The sequence below is a fragment of the Candoia aspera genome, chromosome 3, assembly GCF_035149785.1.
Source record: "Candoia aspera isolate rCanAsp1 chromosome 3, rCanAsp1.hap2, whole genome shotgun sequence".
In the NCBI taxonomy this organism is placed as follows: domain Eukaryota; kingdom Metazoa; phylum Chordata; class Lepidosauria; order Squamata; family Boidae; genus Candoia; species Candoia aspera.
In genome coordinates, this window is record NC_086155.1 from 9,068,535 (window position 1) to 9,088,498 (window position 19,964).

At 47.0% G+C, this 19,964-nt stretch overlaps 1 protein-coding gene across 1 annotated transcript in view; it reads left to right on the top strand.

Moving 5' to 3' along the window:
* Nucleotides 1-19,964, top strand: part of LAMA5 (laminin subunit alpha 5) — a 225,010-nt gene that overhangs the window by 122,728 nt on the left and 82,318 nt on the right. Inside the window, exons 16-22 of the mRNA XM_063298768.1 lie at nt 444-581; nt 1,477-1,529; nt 2,074-2,173; nt 3,616-3,668; nt 8,727-8,832; nt 10,431-10,530; nt 17,790-17,946. Of these exons, the coding sequence (XP_063154838.1) occupies nt 444-581; nt 1,477-1,529; nt 2,074-2,173; nt 3,616-3,668; nt 8,727-8,832; nt 10,431-10,530; nt 17,790-17,946 (707 nt within the window). The remainder of the gene's footprint in view (nt 1-443; nt 582-1,476; nt 1,530-2,073; nt 2,174-3,615; nt 3,669-8,726; nt 8,833-10,430; nt 10,531-17,789; nt 17,947-19,964) is intronic.

The window sequence follows — 19,964 nt, forward strand, 5'->3', positions numbered from 1 at the left end:
TAACTCCCAGCAACTCTCTATATATAAGTGACATATTTAGTTGGTTAGTATTGCTTGGGGGTGGGTGTCTTTATTTTTAGGGCTTTTCACTGTTTATTAGCTTTTTTATCTTTCACTGTTCACCAACCTTTTGAATTATTATGTATTCTTGTTATAAAAATAAAATGCAAAGAGTCCTCCTTGCAGGCTGTCACCAAATCATAAAATTTTACACATACATAAAGAGGCGGGGAGAGAGAGTATATCTTTTTTCAGAGTAACTTCAGTATAAAGGCACACATTACCAGTTTTTCACATGGTCAAAATAAAAGCCGCAATCGACACAATCGTTGAAGTTCGTCCCTGCTTTGAACGAGTTTTACAATTGCTTACAAAAGGTTATTGATGCGATTAATTTGCATCAGCTCGAGGCTGCCTGAGTGATCTTTCTGCATCTTTTCCAGCTTGCCACTGTTCTGTAGAAGGCTCTCTTTATGGCACCTGCAATCAAGAAACGGGGCAGTGTATGTGTCGTCCTAGAGTAAGTGGGCTGCGCTGTGACACCTGCATTCCTGGGGCATATGGATTCCCCAACTGTGAAGGTAACTCAGATCCCTCCAAATATTTGGCATCACCAGCATTGAACCTTGGATCTAAATATTGGCCTGTTTGAATACCTATTTTATCAGACAGCATTATAGGTAGTCCTCGACTTATGGACACAGTTGGAACTGGAACCTATGTTGTTAAGCAAGGCAGTTGTTAGGTGAGTCACACCTGATTTTACAATGCTTTTTGCCACAGTCATTAAGTGAATCATCACAGTTGATAAGCGAATCTGGCTTCCCCCATTGACTTTGCTTGTTGGAAGCCAGCTGGGAGGGTTGCAGATGGTGATTACATGATCCTGGAATGCTGCAGCTGACATAAGGGTGAGCTGGCTGCCAAGCACCTGAATTCTGATCATGTGACCACAGGGAAGCTGCAACCATCATAAGTGTGAGGACTGGTTGTAAGCCACTTTTTCCAGTACCTTTGTAACTTCAAACAGTCACTAAATGAATGATTGTAAGTCGAGGACTACCTGTACTAATCTTGTTTTAAAATGGATTTACTCATAGTCTATAGTTGTGTTTCTCAACCTTGGCAACTTTAAGATAGGTGGACTGGGAATTGAAATCCACCTATCTTAAAGTTGCCAAGGTTGAGAAACACTGGCCTATAGTGCTGAAATTAAAAAAAGAACATAAAATTTTCAGTTTGATAGCCAAGCTCTTTATTCAATATCTTTGGAACATAGTGAGGTTTTTGCTTCATGCATTAGTCTGATGTGATTTTTTGATCCCTGAAACCACTTTTCTTCTTGGCAGCTATATAAACCGTTTGTTATTCTGCCAAATCCATGCCAATTCCTCATGTACCTTCCTAGGAACTGTGTGTGATGAATACTTTTTTTTTTCCTTCATGTCTTCTCTGATCTGTGCTTGTTTGTTTCAGTGGGATCCTGCAACCCTGCAGGGCTCGTACATGAAGACCATTCCCTGCCCATGGTATGTCTCGTGACTGCTGGACTGAGTTTTGATTCTTGTTTATTCGTACCTTATTAAATTACATGCCATGAGGGTTGAATGCAAAGTGAACTCACCATAAACGACCTGCATTTGGCAGTGGATTTCACCTGGAGGGACTCCTTCAGCAGTCAAAAATTCAGTCATGGCCTGTTGCTTAAAGCCGACTGACAAATACTCATTGCAGGTTCACAAAGAATAGAAATACAACCTTTTCTTACAGCGACTTCCCAGTGACTGGAGTGAGAGAACAGATGCTGAAGAACCTGTCAAGAGTTTCTTGCACCCCAATATTGCCATCTGTTGTCAGCCCCTAACATTGGAGGCATTACTTTTCATTCAACGCTCGTATGTTGCACATTAGAGTGCAAATTCCATATCATGTAAGCTACAAGGATAGATTGTAGTATAAGGCAGTATCTTTGCTCCTATCCAACATTACTGTTGTTTTGGCTTGATTCTTTGGTATATACTTTCAAATCACTAAACCTCTGCCACGTTCATCTTTACCATTTTTATTCCCCAGGGTTCCTGTGAATGTCGGGCATATGTGGAAGGTGAAGCTTGCGATAAATGCAAACCACTCTACTGGAATTTGACTCCAGATAATCCATTTGGATGCATGAGTAAGAAATATCCCTTGTTGGTCAGGGTTAGGTCCAGGATAGCAGCCCCGCTTGTTCCTTCTTCCACCTTCTGACAAGAGAGAACAGGAATTTGTTAGATCTCTGACTCTTGGTAGAGTTAGATTTCCAGAAGACACCAGGATGGTTGAAATCTCCCATTGTCACTGTTGGGTGCCTCTTTGAAAGACAGGCCACCTGACACCAAAAGGCCTCATCCATAACTTTTGCCTGTCCGTGTTTCTGATATGGTCATTTGACTAATCAATAAAGTTACTACCACTGGCTGTCCGTGTGGCCTCCAATAAACTCCCATAATTATGTCACTTTTGTTTTACTCTTCTTTTCTACTTACCCAAACACTCTTTATAGAATTTCCATGCTCCGATTTTTGCATAGGCATATATGTTTGCTTAATGTACAGTGCAGTGCAGTCCTCCCTCTCTTTCTGTTGAGTCTGTTCCTTTTAAAAAGGTTGTAGCATCCCAAGGCTGTGTCCTGATCAGATGTGTCATCCCACCAAGTATCATTGATACCCATGCTATATTTGGCCTCCTGAGTTCAGATGCTTCCTATTTGTTTCCTGTACTCTGTTCACTGGTATAGAAACATCTAAGATTGAAATATCAGCTGGCTTTGCTTTGTGGTTTCTTACCCATCTCCAAGTCCTTCCTCTGTGCTCAAACTTTCCTTGGGTTTCCTTCAATGTTGGCCCAGTCTTTGATAATTTATTTGTTCCTGAGGTTTTGCCAACCTTCCCCTTTTACTCCAGATCCTCCTGATGAGATGATCTCTGCGAATACACTGGAGAGGACTGGGGATAGAGGCAATAATTTTTGAAGTGGGTCAGAGGCAACGAGAATCACTATCCTCTGGAAATGCTTAATGTTGAAATAAACTAAATATAGTATCATTATAATTTAGCAAGGTGTTGTTATCTGTGGATTATAAAGTCATAACTTCTATCAAGTTCTCAAATACCAAGACAGGGACTGCCCTCTTGCTATTTCTTTTAGTTGGCCTTAAGTAGTCCAAGCCAGCTGCTTCTATTTTAAACTTTATCAGTACAGACAAATGCATCAGAACAGAATACTTGATGTCTCACAGCAGCAAATCGGAATATAAAACCGTAATATTAATTTCCCAATGGGTTCCTGTACCACGCTAAGTTTTAATGTCTGTTTTTGTTTAATTTATTTATTTAAGCAATTTATTTGGCTGCCCATCTCATAGCAGTGACTCTGAGCAGTGTACAAGAAATTAAAACCAAGCAACCCTAACATCGAACCATCAAGCCGTGTTGTACAACCAAGCCTTGTTATATAAATCAAGCTGTGGCAATTTGAAAACAATGGGTCATGACTTAACCAGTATGTTGTAGGAAATGTCGTTATGGCTTCTACAATAAACAGGCTCTCCAATTGTCCTTTTCTGTTTTCCTTCAGGCTGCCAGTGCAATACCATGGGAACAATGGCAGGTGTTGCTGAATGCCAACAAGTAAGTTTCGGGATAGGCCTTCTTCTGGCCTTCCTCAACGTGATGTCCTTTCAACTTCCCTTCTTCCCTTTGGTCTGCTGATGGGGAATTATGGAAGTAGTAGTGCAACACAGCTGGAGGTTGGGGAAAGCTGCCATAAATTAATCCAAGTCAGGTCTTTCTAATGGTCTGCAGAGTGACTTATGTTCATCCCCATCTTTTAAAAATCAGCAAATGGTGGCAAGTAACAATCCTGAGATAATGTCATAGAATTATAGAGTTTGAATGAATCACAAAAATTGTCTAGCCCAATCCTCTGCAGTGTGCAGGAATACCAGTTAAACCATCCATGGGGGCTGTCTGTCTGAAAACCTTCAGAGAAGGAGAATCCACAGCCTCAGTAGGTCCACCATTGAAAGATCTGGCTGTTAGGAAGCTTACCTTTATATTTAAATGAAATCTAAGTAGATCTTTAACATCTTCCCTGTAGCTTCCCTATATGTATCTGAATATGGTACAATTTTAGTTAATACTACTGTCATGAGTGCCCTTGAGCTAAAGTCATCAGCGCAAGGGCACACATGACAAGGGCAAGGAGATAGGTGAAGGGGCGCAAGATAAGCAACCATTAACACCAACGACTAAACGGACAACAAACAATACTAAGCAGATCACGGAGCACACCCAAGCCATCAGCGCCAATACCACGGAGATCGCCCAGAGATAGCAATCAGCAGAGGAATGGAGAACCGAACGATGGGCGATCCCGGCACCCCTCACCCACCGGCAGGGCAACGTATTGGACAAAGGGGGGTGACGTGACCGCGAGTGAGGGGGCGCTGACCGGCGCGGGGTATTTGAACCCCGCACCGGCGCGCTCCTGCCACTCTCAGCTTTTTTCTTTCTAGCTGTACCGCACCTTGAATAAATCAGAGCCTGATCCACGAACCAGTGTCTGAGCGTTATTCAGAGGCAGGCAGCGCATGACATAAAGCTGAGAGTGGCAGGAGCGCGCCGGTGCGGGGTTCAAATACCCCGCGCCGGTCAGCGCCCCCTCACTCGCGGCAAAGTCTTTTCCAAATTGGACCTGCGCGAGGCGTACTATCGCATCCGAATCAGGGAGGGGGACGAATGGAAGACGGCGTTCAACTGCCCCCTAGGCGCTTTCCAGTACAAGGTACTGCCCTTCGGACTCGCGGGGGCCCCTGGGGTGTTCATGCAGCTCATCAATGAGGTACTGCATGAACATCTGTTTAAAGGGGTCCTAGTCTACATCGACGACGTCCTTATTTACACAAAAACATACGAGGAACACGTAACCTTAGTCAGGCAAGTCCTCGACAAGCTCAGAAGGGCGCAGCTCTATGCAAAGCCCACAAAGTGCGAGTTTCACAAAGAGCGCCTAGACTATCTGGGGTATCGAATCTCCGGGGACGGCATCGAAATGGACCCCGCAAAAGTCGAAGCGGTGCTGAACTGGGAGCGGCCCCGCAACAGACGGCAACTACAGAGCTTCCTGGGATTCGCGAATTTCTACAGGTCCTTCGCCCGGGGGTTCGCTGAGATAGCCCTCCCCTTAACGGACCTCCTCAAAACCAAAGGGGTGGGGGACACCCGACGCGCCAAGAACCCAGGCACAGTGCTGAATTGGACTCCCGCGTGCCAGACCGCATTCGACAAGCTGAAAGCGCTGTTCACGACGGAGCCAATCCTCGCGCACCCGGACCCAGAACGGCCGTTCGTGGTCCAAGCCGACGCCTCAGACTTCTCCCTGGGAGCCATCCTGCTACAAAAAGACTCCACGGGGCTCCTGAAACCATGCGCCTACCTGTCAAGGAAGTTCTCCGAGACAGAGAGGCGATGGCACGTCTGGGAGAAAGAAGCCTTCGCGGTGAAATCGGCACTAGAGACATGGCGTCACCTACTCGAGGGAGCCACCCAACCATTCGAGGTCTGGACGGACCACCGGAACCTCGAGGCCCTACGAACGCCTAGACGCCTTAGCCCAAAACAGGTCCGATGGGCCCAATTCTTCAGCCGCTTTGATTTCCAGCTGAAGTTCATGCCGGGCAAGAAGAACTTCCTGGCCGACGCCCTCTCCCGGCTGCCCCAAGACGAAGAGCCCGCCCCAGACACCATTGGGACGGTCCTATCCGCCTCGCAACTGGGGATGGCCGTGACCACCCGAAGCGGCGCACGGAGGCAGCTCGACGCTACGGCGCAGCCGACGGCGGGACAACCGGCGACGGAAAGAAGGCAACCGCAACTACCAGGGGGAATGCGCACGGACCTCGCCGCCGCCCTCAAAACCGACCCCTGGTTCCTGGCAAACCCCGACAAGGTAACAATGGCGCAAGACCTGGCATGGGGGGAAGGCAGAATCTACGTCCCGGACTCGCAACGCCAGGCGATCTTGCATAGGTCACACGACGCCAAGCAAGCGGGACACTTTGGGTTCCTCAAGACCCTACACCTAACACGGCGCCAATTCTGGTGGCCCGCGCTCAGGCGAGACGTAAAAACCTACGTGGCGTCCTGCCCAACGTGCGCTAGGGCCAAACGGGCACCAGGCAAACCCGCGGGGCTATTGCAACGGGTGGCAGAACCCTCCCGCCCATGGGAGGAAATCTCTATGGATTTTATAGTGGACCTCCCACCCAGCCAGAAGAAAACGGCCATTTGGGTGGTGAAGGACTACTTCTCAAAGCAGGCCCACTTCATCCCCTGCACGTCGGTCCCATCCGCACAACAGCTAGCCAAACTCTTCCTCATCCACGTGTACAGGCTACACGGATGTCCCGCACGTGTGGTGACCGACAGGGGCACACAGTTCACCTCTAAATTCTGGCGGGCCTTCCTGAAGCTGACGGGGACCCAACAGGCCCTATCTACGGCTTGGCATCCGCAAACGGACGGAGCCACAGAGGTTCTTAATGCCACCTTAGAACAATTCATACGATCATATACTAACTACCACCAAGACGACTGGGCGGAACTGCTCCCGTTCGCCGAAGTCGCATACAACAACGCCGTCCACACGAGCACGGGGAAAACTCCGTTCGAGGTAGTCTCGGGGCGTGACTTCGTCCCCATACCGGAGTTGCCTCGACCCCCGGAGCCCCAGGTGGACGCTGGCGAATGGGGACGGAAGATCGCGGAAGCATGGCCAGTAATCACGGCGGCGCTGCAGGACGCACAGGCAGCCTACAAAGAGCAGGCCGACAAACACCGGCGCCAACAACCAACGTTTCAACCGGGGGATATGGCCTACCTATCTACCAAGTTCCTAAAGTCAACCCAACCCTCGAAAAAACTGGGGCCTAAGTACATCGGCCCGTTCCGAGTCACGCAAAAAGTGAACCCGGTAGCAATACGCCTGGACCTGCCACACAACCTCCGGAGACTCCACCCGGTGTTCCACACCAGCCTCCTGAAACCGGCAACAACCTCCCGATGGCACCCAAGCACGCCGCAGCCCGCACCGGTGATGATCGACGGGCAACACCACTTCGAGATAAGGGACATTATCGACTCCCGCACGCAACGAGGAACTCTACACTACCTGGTCAGGTGGAAACACTTCCCCCACCCGGAATGGGTGGCGGCGCACAACGTTAACGCGCCCGACCTGACCACAGCATTTCACCGGGCATACCCCGACAAACCGCAACCAAGGTCAGCAAGCCAAAAAACCGCCCCGCAGGCCCCCCCCCGCCTCCCGTGCCCCAAGGGAAAGGGCCCTCCCCAAGCCCGCGACTTGGGTGGACCTCCCCCCCCCGGGACTCACTCCCCCCGCCCTGGGGCCACGGGGTGGGGACAAACGGCCGCCGGCGCCCTCCCCCCGCCCCCCCCGGCCGCAAGGGAGTGGCAAGCAAAGCAACCCGGGGGCAACGCCCACGAGACACAACAAAGGCAACGCACTTTAAAAAAGGGAAAAGAAGAACCCTACCTGGGGCTGAGACGCACCCGACCAGCCACGCCTCTCTCCGCACCGAACTGAGCCAAACAAACGGGGTGTGGCTGGAGCATGCGCACGCCAGGACAGGACCCGAGCATGCGCAAAAGGGACACTCCTTGGGAAGGCACGTGGTAGGGGGAAGAGCAAAGGGAGGGGCGACAACCGCTCCGGCGGGAACTTCAAAAAAAAAAAAAAAAAAAAAAAAAAAAAAGTGGCGCTTTTGCAGCTCCATGGAAAAAACCCAGAAAACCGGGGGGGAGCACTATTCGGAAAGGGGGCAGTATGTCATGAGTGCCCTTGAGCTAAAGTCATCAGCGCAAGGGCACACATGACAAGGGCAAGGAGATAGGTGAAGGGGCGCAAGATAAGCAACCATTAACACCAACGACTAAACGGACAACAAACAATACTAAGCAGATCACGGAGCACACCCAAGCCATCAGCGCCAATACCACGGAGATCGCCCAGAGATAGCAATCAGCAGAGGAATGGAGAACCGAACGATGGGCGATCCCGGCACCCCTCACCCACCGGCAGGGCAACGTATTGGACAAAGGGGGGTGACGTGACCGCGAGTGAGGGGGCGCTGACCGGCGCGGGGTATTTGAACCCCGCACCGGCGCGCTCCTGCCACTCTCAGCTTTTTTCTTTCTAGCTGTACCGCACCTTGAATAAATCAGAGCCTGATCCACGAACCAGTGTCTGAGCGTTATTCAGAGGCAGGCAGCGCATGACAACTACCGATGTATTGGTACTATAATATTGGTACTAATATTGGTAAAATTGGTACTATATTGGTACTATGAATAGATTTCTTCTCTCATTTTGCCTTGTATTCTTTCATCTTTAAACATACGCTGCTTGTATGAAAAAATCTGATGTCATAGATGGTAATAAATATTGATTGATCAATCAGTCACATCAAATGGTCTTCATTCAGTTTTCTGATTTATAAAGGTTGAATAAATATTACTATGTTTTTCAGATAATTCTGTCAGCAGTGGGGCTAGAATAGTTTCAGCAATTAAATTGATTTTGTTGTAGCTTGTCAGTTGTGGCTTCTTTCTCATTCCCGTAGTCCATATGTAGTCAATCAATCAGTCAATCAATCTGTCTCTTAGGGTGACGGACACTGTTTCTGCAAGCCGAACATTTGTGGCCGGATGTGTTCTACTTGCAAAGAAGGATACTTCAATCTGGAGAGTGGTAATTACTTTGGCTGTGAAGGTACATCATTTTCTACCTTTTATAAATGTTCTTAAATTAGTAATTGGGAGAAGACAATGAGCTGTACTTTCATTTGCCAGAATTGAGGAGAATCATAGAATCCTAGAGTTGGAAGGGGGCATTTAGACCACCTAATCAAACTGACTACTTGATACAGAATCTAAATTTGAGCATCCCTGACAGTTTACTATCTAGCTTCTATCTCAATACGTCCAGCAGAGAGGGGCCCACCATTTCTCTGGGTAATTGGTTTCATTACCTAATTGCTCTTTAGGAAGTTCTTTCTTCATTCAATTGAAATTTCCTTCCTGTAATTTGAATCCATTATTCCATGCCCTGCATTCTGGAATGATAGAGGCCAGATACTGTTCTGATGTGGCATTATTTCAAGTATTTGAAGTGTGTTATCATAACTAAGGTGATAGCACACTTCAAATACTTGAAATAATGCCACATCAGAAGAACAATATCTGTCCTCTATCATATCATACCATATCAAGTGTGCTATCATATCGAAGGTGAGAGCCAACTGGTTAAGGTGCTGGGCTAGAAACCAGGAGTCTGTGAGTTCTAGTTTAGCAATGAAAGCCAGCTGGGTGACCTTGGGCCAGTCCCTCTCTCTCTCAGCCCAAGAGCCAGTCAGGCGTGGTATGAGAGTTCTAGTCCCGCCTTAGGCACAAAAGCTGGCTGGGTGACCTTGGGCCAGTCGCGCTCTCTCAGCACAACTCGGTGCAATGTAGACTAGCCTCCTCGTGGTGCACCAGGCAACGTGACTTGTCACGGCTAAATAGCCTACACATCTGGCTGCTGGACCTCACAAGGATTTCCCAGCAAGAAAAAAGCAGCATGAACACCGAACTGCTATGCCATATGATTAAAAAAAAAAATCTAAGGTGAACGTTCCCAATTCATTCAGTGTGCCTTTGCAATTACCAACTAACTAGGCCTGGTTCCTATTCTCTGGCCATCCTTGTTACTCTTTTCTGAGCCTTGATCCTGTGGGATGGGTATGTGATCCAATGTTAAAAGTGAGAATATTAGAGTCTCAGTTTTCTCTGGATAAAAGCTTGAGCTTGATTTCCTCAGGTTTTGAGAAGGACAGATGTAAAGTCTCTGTGTATGCCTGTCCAGGTAGTTCACTCTAAATCTCAGATGAACAAAAGTAGAGTTCAGCAAACCATAGAACACTGTATTAAGAGCATGGAGTGTACAGCCTATGATATACATCACAGAAGAACTAATTGCTGAAGTTGGCTGTGCATAATGCCAGTGTGACTTGTTGTCCTTCTTCTGTAGTGCAAACATAAACATCCCAAGCACTGTAAGGGCAAAATATGCTTGCTGCTGCTGATGGTGATTAGACATCTAAGGCTCTATCCTTGGAGGGTAGAAGTGGCTATTCTACAAGCAGAGGTGGAAAACTTTATTTATAAGCCAGTGAGCAATAACAAACATAGCATCCGGTATAGTTTAGAATGGGGAAATCGTAGAAACAACTCCGAGCTAGGCTGGAAGTCAACATGAAAATTGATATAATGGAATAAAAATAGGTTTCCAAATGGCAACTATGGAAGGTCAGCATGTATGTCTTCTTGCAGGATGCCACTGTGACATCGGAGGATCAGTTGGTCCTTTGTGTGAGGATAAGACGGGATCCTGTCAGTGCAGACAGAACACCAAAGGACCTGCATGCTCTGAGTAAGTTGCTTTGCAGTCGATCTATTGTAGGACATACTGGGCTGTTAGATCTCTAATTCTTGAGCATCAAGTCCATTACTGTTTCTTTGTGGGATAGAGAGTGTGAATGAGCCACTAGGGAAATAGTCCTGAGGACAAGAGGCAGAATGAAAAGGTCTTCAATACTGCATTTTGTGCTGCGGGTTAAACCGCTGAGCTTGCCTATCGGAAGGTCGGCGGTTCGAATCCGCGTGACGGGTGAGCTCCCGTTGCTAGTCCCCGTTCCTGCCAACCTAGCAGTTTGAAAACATGCAAATGTGAGTAGATTAATAGGTACTGCTTCGGCGGGCAGGTATCGGCGTTCCGTTTAGTCATGCCTGCCACAAGACCACAGAAGTGTCTATGGACAAACACCGGCTCTTCGGCTTTGAAACGGAGATGAGCACTGCCCCCTAGAGTTGGACATGGCTGGACTTAATGTCATGGGAAACTTTCACCTTTACTTTTGTTATAATGCACATGGCTTTTAAGTTTGGGCAGGGGGAAAACTGAATAAAGGGGGATATAAATTATGAACACTCTCCAGAGAACAGTTAAAGAAATGTACTTCTGTATCCTTCCACTCCCCAGAGTGAGATTGTGGGTTTATACTGTGAAGCTACCTAGATTCAGGAGGGACCTCTTCTATTACATTTCTGACTGAAAAGGGAGCTCAGAACAAGCTACTTAGAGAGTAGCAGGCTTCCTTCCTTGGCTGAGGGCATCATTGATTGACTGTAATGGTTGCCTATTCTAAAACACTGTCAGACTCATAAGCAGGAATTCAAAGATATCTGATTTATTAAAGAATAGTATGCAGGATCACAGAGAAAGCTGAGAATGATGAAAGCATGCCAAATTCAAACTAAAAACCCTCGGTGCAAATGAAATCCCTCCCCCCATAGAATCTTCTCAAGTTCACAATCCCAGGTGCTCCTAACGGTTTCTGATGGTCTGTGGGAAAAGTCCTTGAACAGAGAACATAACCCAAACACATTCCATTGTAATGAACACAGATACAGAGCTTGGTACAAGGTTTCACAGCAGCTTCTTCCCAAACAGAAACGCGCGTCAGCGCCATGGCATGTGAAACGTTACGATGCATAAACTACATTGAAACAGTGAACATGACATACTGCCCCCCCAAAATAAAGAAGACATTAAGCAGCAGGCTTCAAAGGGTAAGCAAGGTGGAAACGGCAAACTAAATCAGGAGCATTAACATGGTGGGCAGACACCCATTCAGGATGGGGGAAGTGTTTCCATCGGACCAGATACTGAAGGGTGCCTCGAAGCTTGCAAGAATCAACGATGTCCTTGACTTCAAAGTGCTGTTGGCCATCAATCATGATCAGAGCAGGAGGAGGAGGTTGAGGGTGCCAACTTGGTGAGTGGTGCACAGGCTTAAGCAAGCTGCAATGGAAAACAGGGTGCAAGCATTTCAAATTGTGAGGCAGTTCCAATTTAACAGTAACTGGATTGACAAGACCAACAATAGGAAAAGGACCAATGAATTTGGGAGCAAGTTTTTTAGAGGGTTGAGGTGATTTGATAAATTTAGTAGATAGATACACCTGATCCCCAACTTTGAAGTCGTGTTGTAAAGAGCGATGCTTATCAGCTTGAGGCTTGTAAGCAGCTTGGGCGTCAGCCAAAGCTTTCTGAATGACTGGCCAGGAATTAGACAGCTTAACAGCCCAGTCAGATGTAGAACATGTTTGGGAAGGGGGCTGTGGCAGTTCAGGGATGGGAACAAAGTTGTGACTGGAAACCACGCGAAAAGGGGTTTGTCCAGTACTTTGATGCACAGCATTGTTATAAGCAACTTCAGCAGAAGGCACTAAGTCCACCCAATCGTCCTGATTGTAGTTAATGTATGCTCTTAGAAACTGTTCAAAAGTGGAGTTCAAAATCTCAGTAGAACCGTCAGTCTGAGGATGGGATGATGTGGATAGTGCTTGTTGGGTGCCAATCAATTTTAAAAATGATTTCCAAAACTGGGAAGTCCCGCGGTCACTCACCAAATGGGAGGGGCTACCGTGGAGGCGGTAGATATGGAGGAGAAATAGGCGCGCCAATTGTGGGGCTGACGGGATGGATGCACATGGAATGAAATGCGCTTGCTTGGAGAAAAGATCTTTTACAACCCAAATTACAGTTTTCTTCTGACTGGGAGGAAGATCCACAATAAAATCCATAGAAAGCTTGTCGACAGGACGGGCTGGCCACTGGCTGTAGAAGCCCCTGTGGTTTCCCCCCCTTTCGTTTTGACATGGCACAAACAGGACAGGAAGCAACATGGTCTTTTACATCACGTCTTAAGGTTGGCCACCAAAATTGATGACAAACCAAATGCAAGGTTTTGACAAAACCAAAGTGTCCAGCAAGTTTATCATCATGGGAACGCTGCAAAACATCAGCTCTTAAAGTTTCAGGCACATAAAGGCGGTGTTCCACGCCAGACCATTTTCAAAAGAAATATTGTCTCTATTAGCTAGCAACCAAGTGTCAGATTTCAGTGCCTGGAGAAAGTCCTTCTGTAACTGACAAGGAATTTGCACTTTCCGCTTCCCAGACTGGGCTGGGGGTGGGGTTGCCTGTGCACCGGTCTGGCTCCGAGTGACAGCAACCAAGCCCAGTTGTGGTTCAGTGAGAACAGTCCCAACCACATCTGCTACTTGGTCAAGGTCCTGCGGTAAACATGACAAAGCATCGGCCAGAAAGTTTTTCTTTCCCGGGATAAATTTTAACTGGAAGTTAAAGTGACTGAAAAACTGAGCCCAGCGAATTTGTTTAGGGCTGAGACGCTGGGGGGTGCGGAGGGCTTACAAATTCCTGTGATCAGTCCAAACCTTGAAAGGGTATTTAGCGTTTTCAAGGAGGTGATGCCAGGTTTCCAAAGCTGCTTTTACAGCAAACGCCTCTTTTTCCCAAACGTGCCAACGGCGTTCGGTTTCAGAAAATTTCCTGGACAGATAAGCGCAGGGTTTTAAGTGATTTTCAGAATCCCTCTGTAACAAAATAGCTCCAACTGAGGAGTCAGAAGCATCAACTTGGACCACAAAGGGGCGTTCAGGATCAGGGTGCTGTAGAATAGGCTCAGCAGTGAAAAGGGTTTTCAACTTTTCAAATGCTGCCTGGCATTCAGGCGTCCAATTCAGCATGGCCCCAGGGTGTTTTACTTTGCCTGTCTCCCCCAAGCCCTTGGTACGGAGTAAATCAGTGAGGGGCAAGGCAATTTCAGCGAACCCCTGGATAAACTGGTGATAATCATTACTGAACCCGAGGAAACTTTGCAATTGCCTCCGGGTGCGGGGACGTTCCCAACTTAGAATCGACTGAATTTTTTCAGGGTCCATCTCAATACCCTTGTCAGACACCCGATAGCCCAGATAGTCAAGTTGGGTCTTGTGGAAGTCACATTTGGAAAGTTTGGCATAGAGTTTGGCATCTCTAAGTTTGCGTAACACCTGTTTGAGGAGGCGTTCGTGTTCCTCCTCAGTTTCAGTGTAAATGAGAACATCATCTAAGTAAACCAGGACCCCTTTAAACAAATGATCATGTAAAATTTCATTAATCAACTGCATGAAGACTCCAGGTGCCCCTGCTAACCCAAAAGGGAGGACTTTGTACTGAAACGATCCTAGTGGGCAATTAAAAGCAGTTTTCCACTCATCCCCAGCTCTTATGCGAATGCGGAAATAGGCTTTGCGAAGATTGAGCTTGGAGAAAATCTTGCCCTTTGACAAATAAGCTAACATGTCCTTCATGAGGGACAGAGGGTACTTGTTGACAATAGAGATGGAATTTAACCCTCGATAGTCTGTACAGAGTCGAAGCGTGCCATCTTTCTTTTCCCGGAATGACACAGGGACCCCAACTGGGGAAGTAGCAGGTTCAATAAATCCCCTTGACAGATTTTTGTCAATGAAGTTCCATAATGTCTCAAGCTCCTTCTGAGTCATCGGATAAATTTTAGGCTTGGGCAATTGAGCATTGGGGACCAACTCTATTGCATAGTCAGTTTTCCGGGGGGGGGGGGTAGCTGATCTGCTTCCATCTCCCCAAATATGTCTGCAAAGTCTTGGTATTGATCAGGCAAGCCTTCTAAATGTGGCAAGTTAGGGCGCGGCGTGGTGATCGCTGCCCTTCCAACACCCACACGTGCAACTCTCTCCGCTGTAGGAGCTTGGTAAAAACCATCTTTAAAAGTCACAGTTCTGTGCTCCCAGTTTATATAGGGGCTTCGATAGGTCAACCAGGGGATCCCCAGAATTACCAAGGGATTGCCAACAGGTGCTACAATGAATTTCAAAGTCTCACGGTGGCTGCCCATTTGCATTGCGACAGTTCCAGTGAAATGGGTTGCCCCCCCCCCCGCCGTTGAACCATCCAACTGTGTGAAGATCAAAGGATGCTGGAGGGGGAAGCTAGGCAGGTCCAAAGCAGCAACCAGACCAGGGTGAATTAAACACCTGGAACACTCAGAGTCAACTAAAGCCCATACCTCTGTAGTTTTTGTGCAGGAACCCAATTTCACTTTTACTGCTAAAGTGGGACAGTCAGCACTCACCATAGCATCTTCGCACCCATCTCCTCCACCTGCCCGCAGGCGCTCTTCATGGCAGGTGGCTGGCGTTTCCCGCCGGCTCCTTAGAGTCGTCTTCAGCCTCTCCCGAGAAGTAGATTACTTCCTCAGCATCGGCTGTCCCCTTGGCTGCTGTCATCTGCCGCGAGGCGGGGGGTGATTTGGCTGGCGGCTTCCCCGCTCGATCTCCAGCTTTGGCTTTTGGGCAATCAGCTGCTCGGTGGCCCTCCTTTCCACTTCGGAGACACTGACCCCTCGTGTAGTGCCGATCTCTCTCCTCATCCCAAGCTCTATAGCTTGGCCGGGCAGCAGTCATAGCACTTCGGGGTCCCCTCGTGGTGGTGGGTGGTTTTTCAGATTTTCTAGTTTGCATGAAGGTATGCTGAGCGTGCTCAGCCTTGCCTGCCAGACAGATCCAGTCGTACAATGACTCTGGGTCGTCTCTACACAACGCCCACTGTAGGACGTCCCGGTTGAGTCCCTCTTTAAACCGTTCTATTAGGGTTGACTGAGACCAGTCAGGGATTTTCCCAGCTAGAGCCTTAAACTCTAGGGCGTAATCAGCTACGGATATTTGATCCTGGGTAAGACCCTTCAGCACCTTCTTAGCTCGTGCCTTGGCCAGAGGATCCTCAAAATGCAGCTTTAATGCCCACATGAAATCATCAAAATAATCAAGTGCAGGGGAGTCAGCATCACTTAATTGAACATACCAGTCAGCCACTCGACCCTTCAACTTGGTAGCAATGGCAGTTATTTTAGCCTCTTCGGAAGGGAAGTATGCTCCAAACTGCCTCATATAACTTTTAGCGTTAGTTAAAAAGAAAGATAACTTCGTTGGATCCCCATCAAACTTGACAGAAAAGTCTCTCACCCCCACTCCGGTTGGAGTGGAATCGGCAGCCACTTGAGTGGTTGGGCCCCAGGTTACAGTAGCTTTCCCTCTTCGGGGGTGGGCACTGGTGATCGAGCCCTGCGGGGTGGAGATTCATCCCGGAGCCGTCTCTGGCCCCGCTCCGCCGGCGGCCCAGATGGGAGGATGGATGGTTGCGGGAAGCTGGGATCTCCTCCGCGCCTCCCCTGCCCCTCCAGTGACAGAGACAGGTTTCTTAGCATGTACTCTATCGATTCTATTTTGGCCTCCATCACTCTTAGTCTTTCAGGGATTTGAGAGTCCCTCCTCCCTTGCGTGTTTGGCTTTCTCTCAGTTGACACCGTAGTAGATTCTTTGTCTGGGGTTAGTGGGAACCGATACTTCCAGGACGCCCCCGACGTCCCTGGCTGGGGTTCCCCTACTTCATCCAAGGTGATCAACTCTGCGAGCAATTCGCTGGGGGCCGGTTGCTCTGGCTCTTCCCCATCATTAGATTCCTCCACCTCAGAATTGGAACTCGATCCATCCTGGGAGTCTGAAGGTTCTGGGGTGAGGTTCAGTTCTCCACTCTTGAGCATCGACTCGGGCATCAAGCTAGCCGTCTCCTCAAGTCCCCCAGTCGTGAGCTTGGACTCAGCCATCGTCAACTATTTTTCCTTGCAAGAAACTGATCTTGGTAGGAGCTAATGGTACAACTTTGGGGATTCTCAGCTTTATGTAATGGTTGCCTATTATAAAACACCATCAGACTCATGAGCAGAAATTCAAAGATATCTGATTTATTAAGGAATAGTAGGCAGGATCACAGAGAAAGCTGAGAATGATGAAAGCGCGCCAAATGCAACCTAAAAACCCTCGGTGCAAACGAGATCCCTCCCCCCGTAGAATCTTCCCAAGCTCACAATCCCAGGTGCTCCTAACGGTCTCTGATGGTCTGCGGGAAAAGTCCTTGAACAGAGAACATAACCCAAACACATTCCATTGAAATGAACATAGATACAGAGCTTGGCACAAGGTTTCACAGCAGCTCCCTCCCAAACAGAAACACGTGTCAGCGCCATGGCATGTGAAACGTTACGATGCACAGTGCACATTGAAACAGTAAACATGACATTGACTGTCCTTGATTTACTCCCAGGTAAATGAATGGGCACCAATGGCAGCGTCTGTATCATATGTCAAAACAATGAAACTTGCATCACCATCTCACTGTGCAAAGGTTGTGATTAACTACTTGCATCAGAATGTCTGATGCAGGTATGCAAGTTATGTCATTTGTATGATGATGTCTCGACACATCTGTCATCCTTTTCCTACCCCCATGCAACAGTGGTCCCATAGCCACAGTCTGTTCTTACATGGTAAGTAAGAGATAAGCTGTGGTGGTTTCCTTTGCACCACTGAAACAGATGCCTCAGGATCACACCATATGGGCGCTTATGGGCACATCGTATCTTTCTGGGCAAAACTTCACATTATGTAAGTGCTACTCATTGTCACTTACTTCCTCACTTTAACCCTGATTCCGCCAGTTTACTGCTTGTTACAAGTTTTGATGCCCTTGGTTAAAAAGCAGCCATCGTTGTCCCAAACAAAAATCCATAGTATTTTAATTCTTCTGGGCAAAATATGTTTTCTTGATAAGAATGCAGATAGATTTGGAGGTATTCTTGGGCAAATGTCAATTACTGAACTAATACTAAACCTACAGCATTTGCCTACTTTTATGATGCAGAAAGAAACTATGTCCTTTAGTGTATTCCTATTGTTTATCTGCAGACCTGCAAAAGGCTATTATATTCCGGACCTTCACCACCTGAAATATGAGCTGGAAGAGGGAACCACACTGGATGGCAGGCCAGTTCGCTTTGGCTACAGTCCATTGGAATTTGAGAATTTCAGCTGGAGAGGATATACACAAATGTCTCCCATCCAGGTATGCTTAAGGCCCCCACATCTTCCTTGGGTGGGTATGAAGGACAGTTTCCAACACTGGCATTTTCAAATATGCAAAGCATTTCTGTATAGCCAAAAGGGCAAAAGTCATGTGCTGATCATTAAGTGCAGTTAGAGCTCACTCTATTGTCTGCTGGTGATAGAAATGTGAATAATAAATAAATGAATAAACATCTCTACACCGTATGTGCTGCCAATGAAAGCAAAGTACGATTTATATAGGATTTTCATGGCTCTCAATTATATGGAAGTGCTTTGCCTGCTGGAAACTTAAGATATTTGATTTGGCTTTGAAAATCTCCAAGGGGTTTTCCAAAAGCATGAGGCAAAGCCCAAAGTAGATAGCTTACTGCGGACGCCTACTTGGACCAAGATATTCCTTAGAGTTAGGAAAAGGACAGCTGGGTATATTCACTTAGAAGAGAGCGGCTAGGCAGGAACTGTGTCAGGAATCAACAGGGGTTTTTTTTTAGTAAGACAACCCAAACAGGTCTCCTAAGGGGCCACTCACCCCATATCCTCTTTCCCTATTTTGTGTGTATAACATCTCCCTGATCCGCAAAGGAAAGGAAACCCCCCACTTTTCCTATGCAGCATGCAGCTTTGGTTTGCTTTTTCATCTGCTGAAGATTGCTGGCATTTTGCATGCTTGAATGTTTTTTTTGTAAGGTTGAATAACTAGGCATTGAGAGAGTAACATCTGTTGAATTTGCTTTCTGGAGATGCGTTTCCCTTCTGAAGCCTGCAGAGGTTGTAGAGTGTGTGTGCACTTGTGCAATTTATGTAGCTCGCTGGCCATTTTACTTTCAAGTTTTGTTCATTAGAGAGGTTTCTTAGAATAAAGGTTTTCTCTGCTTCAGACTTTCAACTTTCTCGCCTTATTCACTTCCATGAGACATGTTTGCCATAATTCCCACTGTTGATGTTTAAGAGCAAGGGATTGACAAAAGGTCTTATTCCACAATGTAATTATTGTTCTAAAACTTTAAAGGAGCTTTAAAAGGCTGAGTCTTTCTGTTTCTTGCTTTAGAAATATCTAACCTTCTAAGAGATAAGAAGATACTTTATTTTGCAATCCTGGGAATAGAGCTTAAACTGAGGACCCCCATCTAATAGATATTCTTTTTCATGTAGATTAGCTAATGTGCATGGATTCTGAATACCAACCAATTGGTTGTACCATATTTTCATGTGCATTTTCCAGGAGATGCAAATTGCACAGAATTTTGGGCCCATCCTTTCTTATTATAGATGTGAATTTGCTGGAAACATTTATGTGACAATCATTTTCAAAATAGAGCGACTTATATTACGATTTTAAGAGAGATAATTATTCCACAGCTCACTGAAGCATCATAGCTCTAGAACGGCCTTTCTCAACCTTTTGACCCTGGAGGAACCCTTGAAATATTTGTCAGGCCTCGGGGAACCCCTGCACATTCAGGCTCAAATGTAGGCCAGAAGTTACAAAATTATTATATTCGTTTCTTGGGTAGGCCTGTATAGATGCATTAGCAGTGTTCTTAAACTAAAAATAAAGAATGAAACTTGCCTCTTTAATGTGGAGTTGCCCACATTTGAAATAATTTTTAAAATAAATCATGATCTCCCAGGGAACCCCTAGTGACCTCTCGCGGAACCCTCAGGTGCCACGGAACCCTGGTTGAGAAACCCTGATGTAGAAGGTTTATGACAGAGGCATGCAACCCTTTGGGGCTGGTGGGAAGATTTGGAATTCTGGGAGTATTTGATAGGTGCTCTGACAAAATGGATGCCATGGAGTAGCTTTCCCATTCATCACGTTGTTACCATGGGCATATCACAAATCATAAAACGCTCAAGGAAAAATGCTGAAAAGTCCCCCCAACCTAGGGGTCCCGTATCTCAGCTGAGCAATCAATGGAGGGCAACAAGGAGTTTTCTAAACCTCTTTGCTGCTGTCCGGCCCAGCCCAGATATGGCAGTCCTACCTGAACCCCTTTCCCCACATTCAAGAGC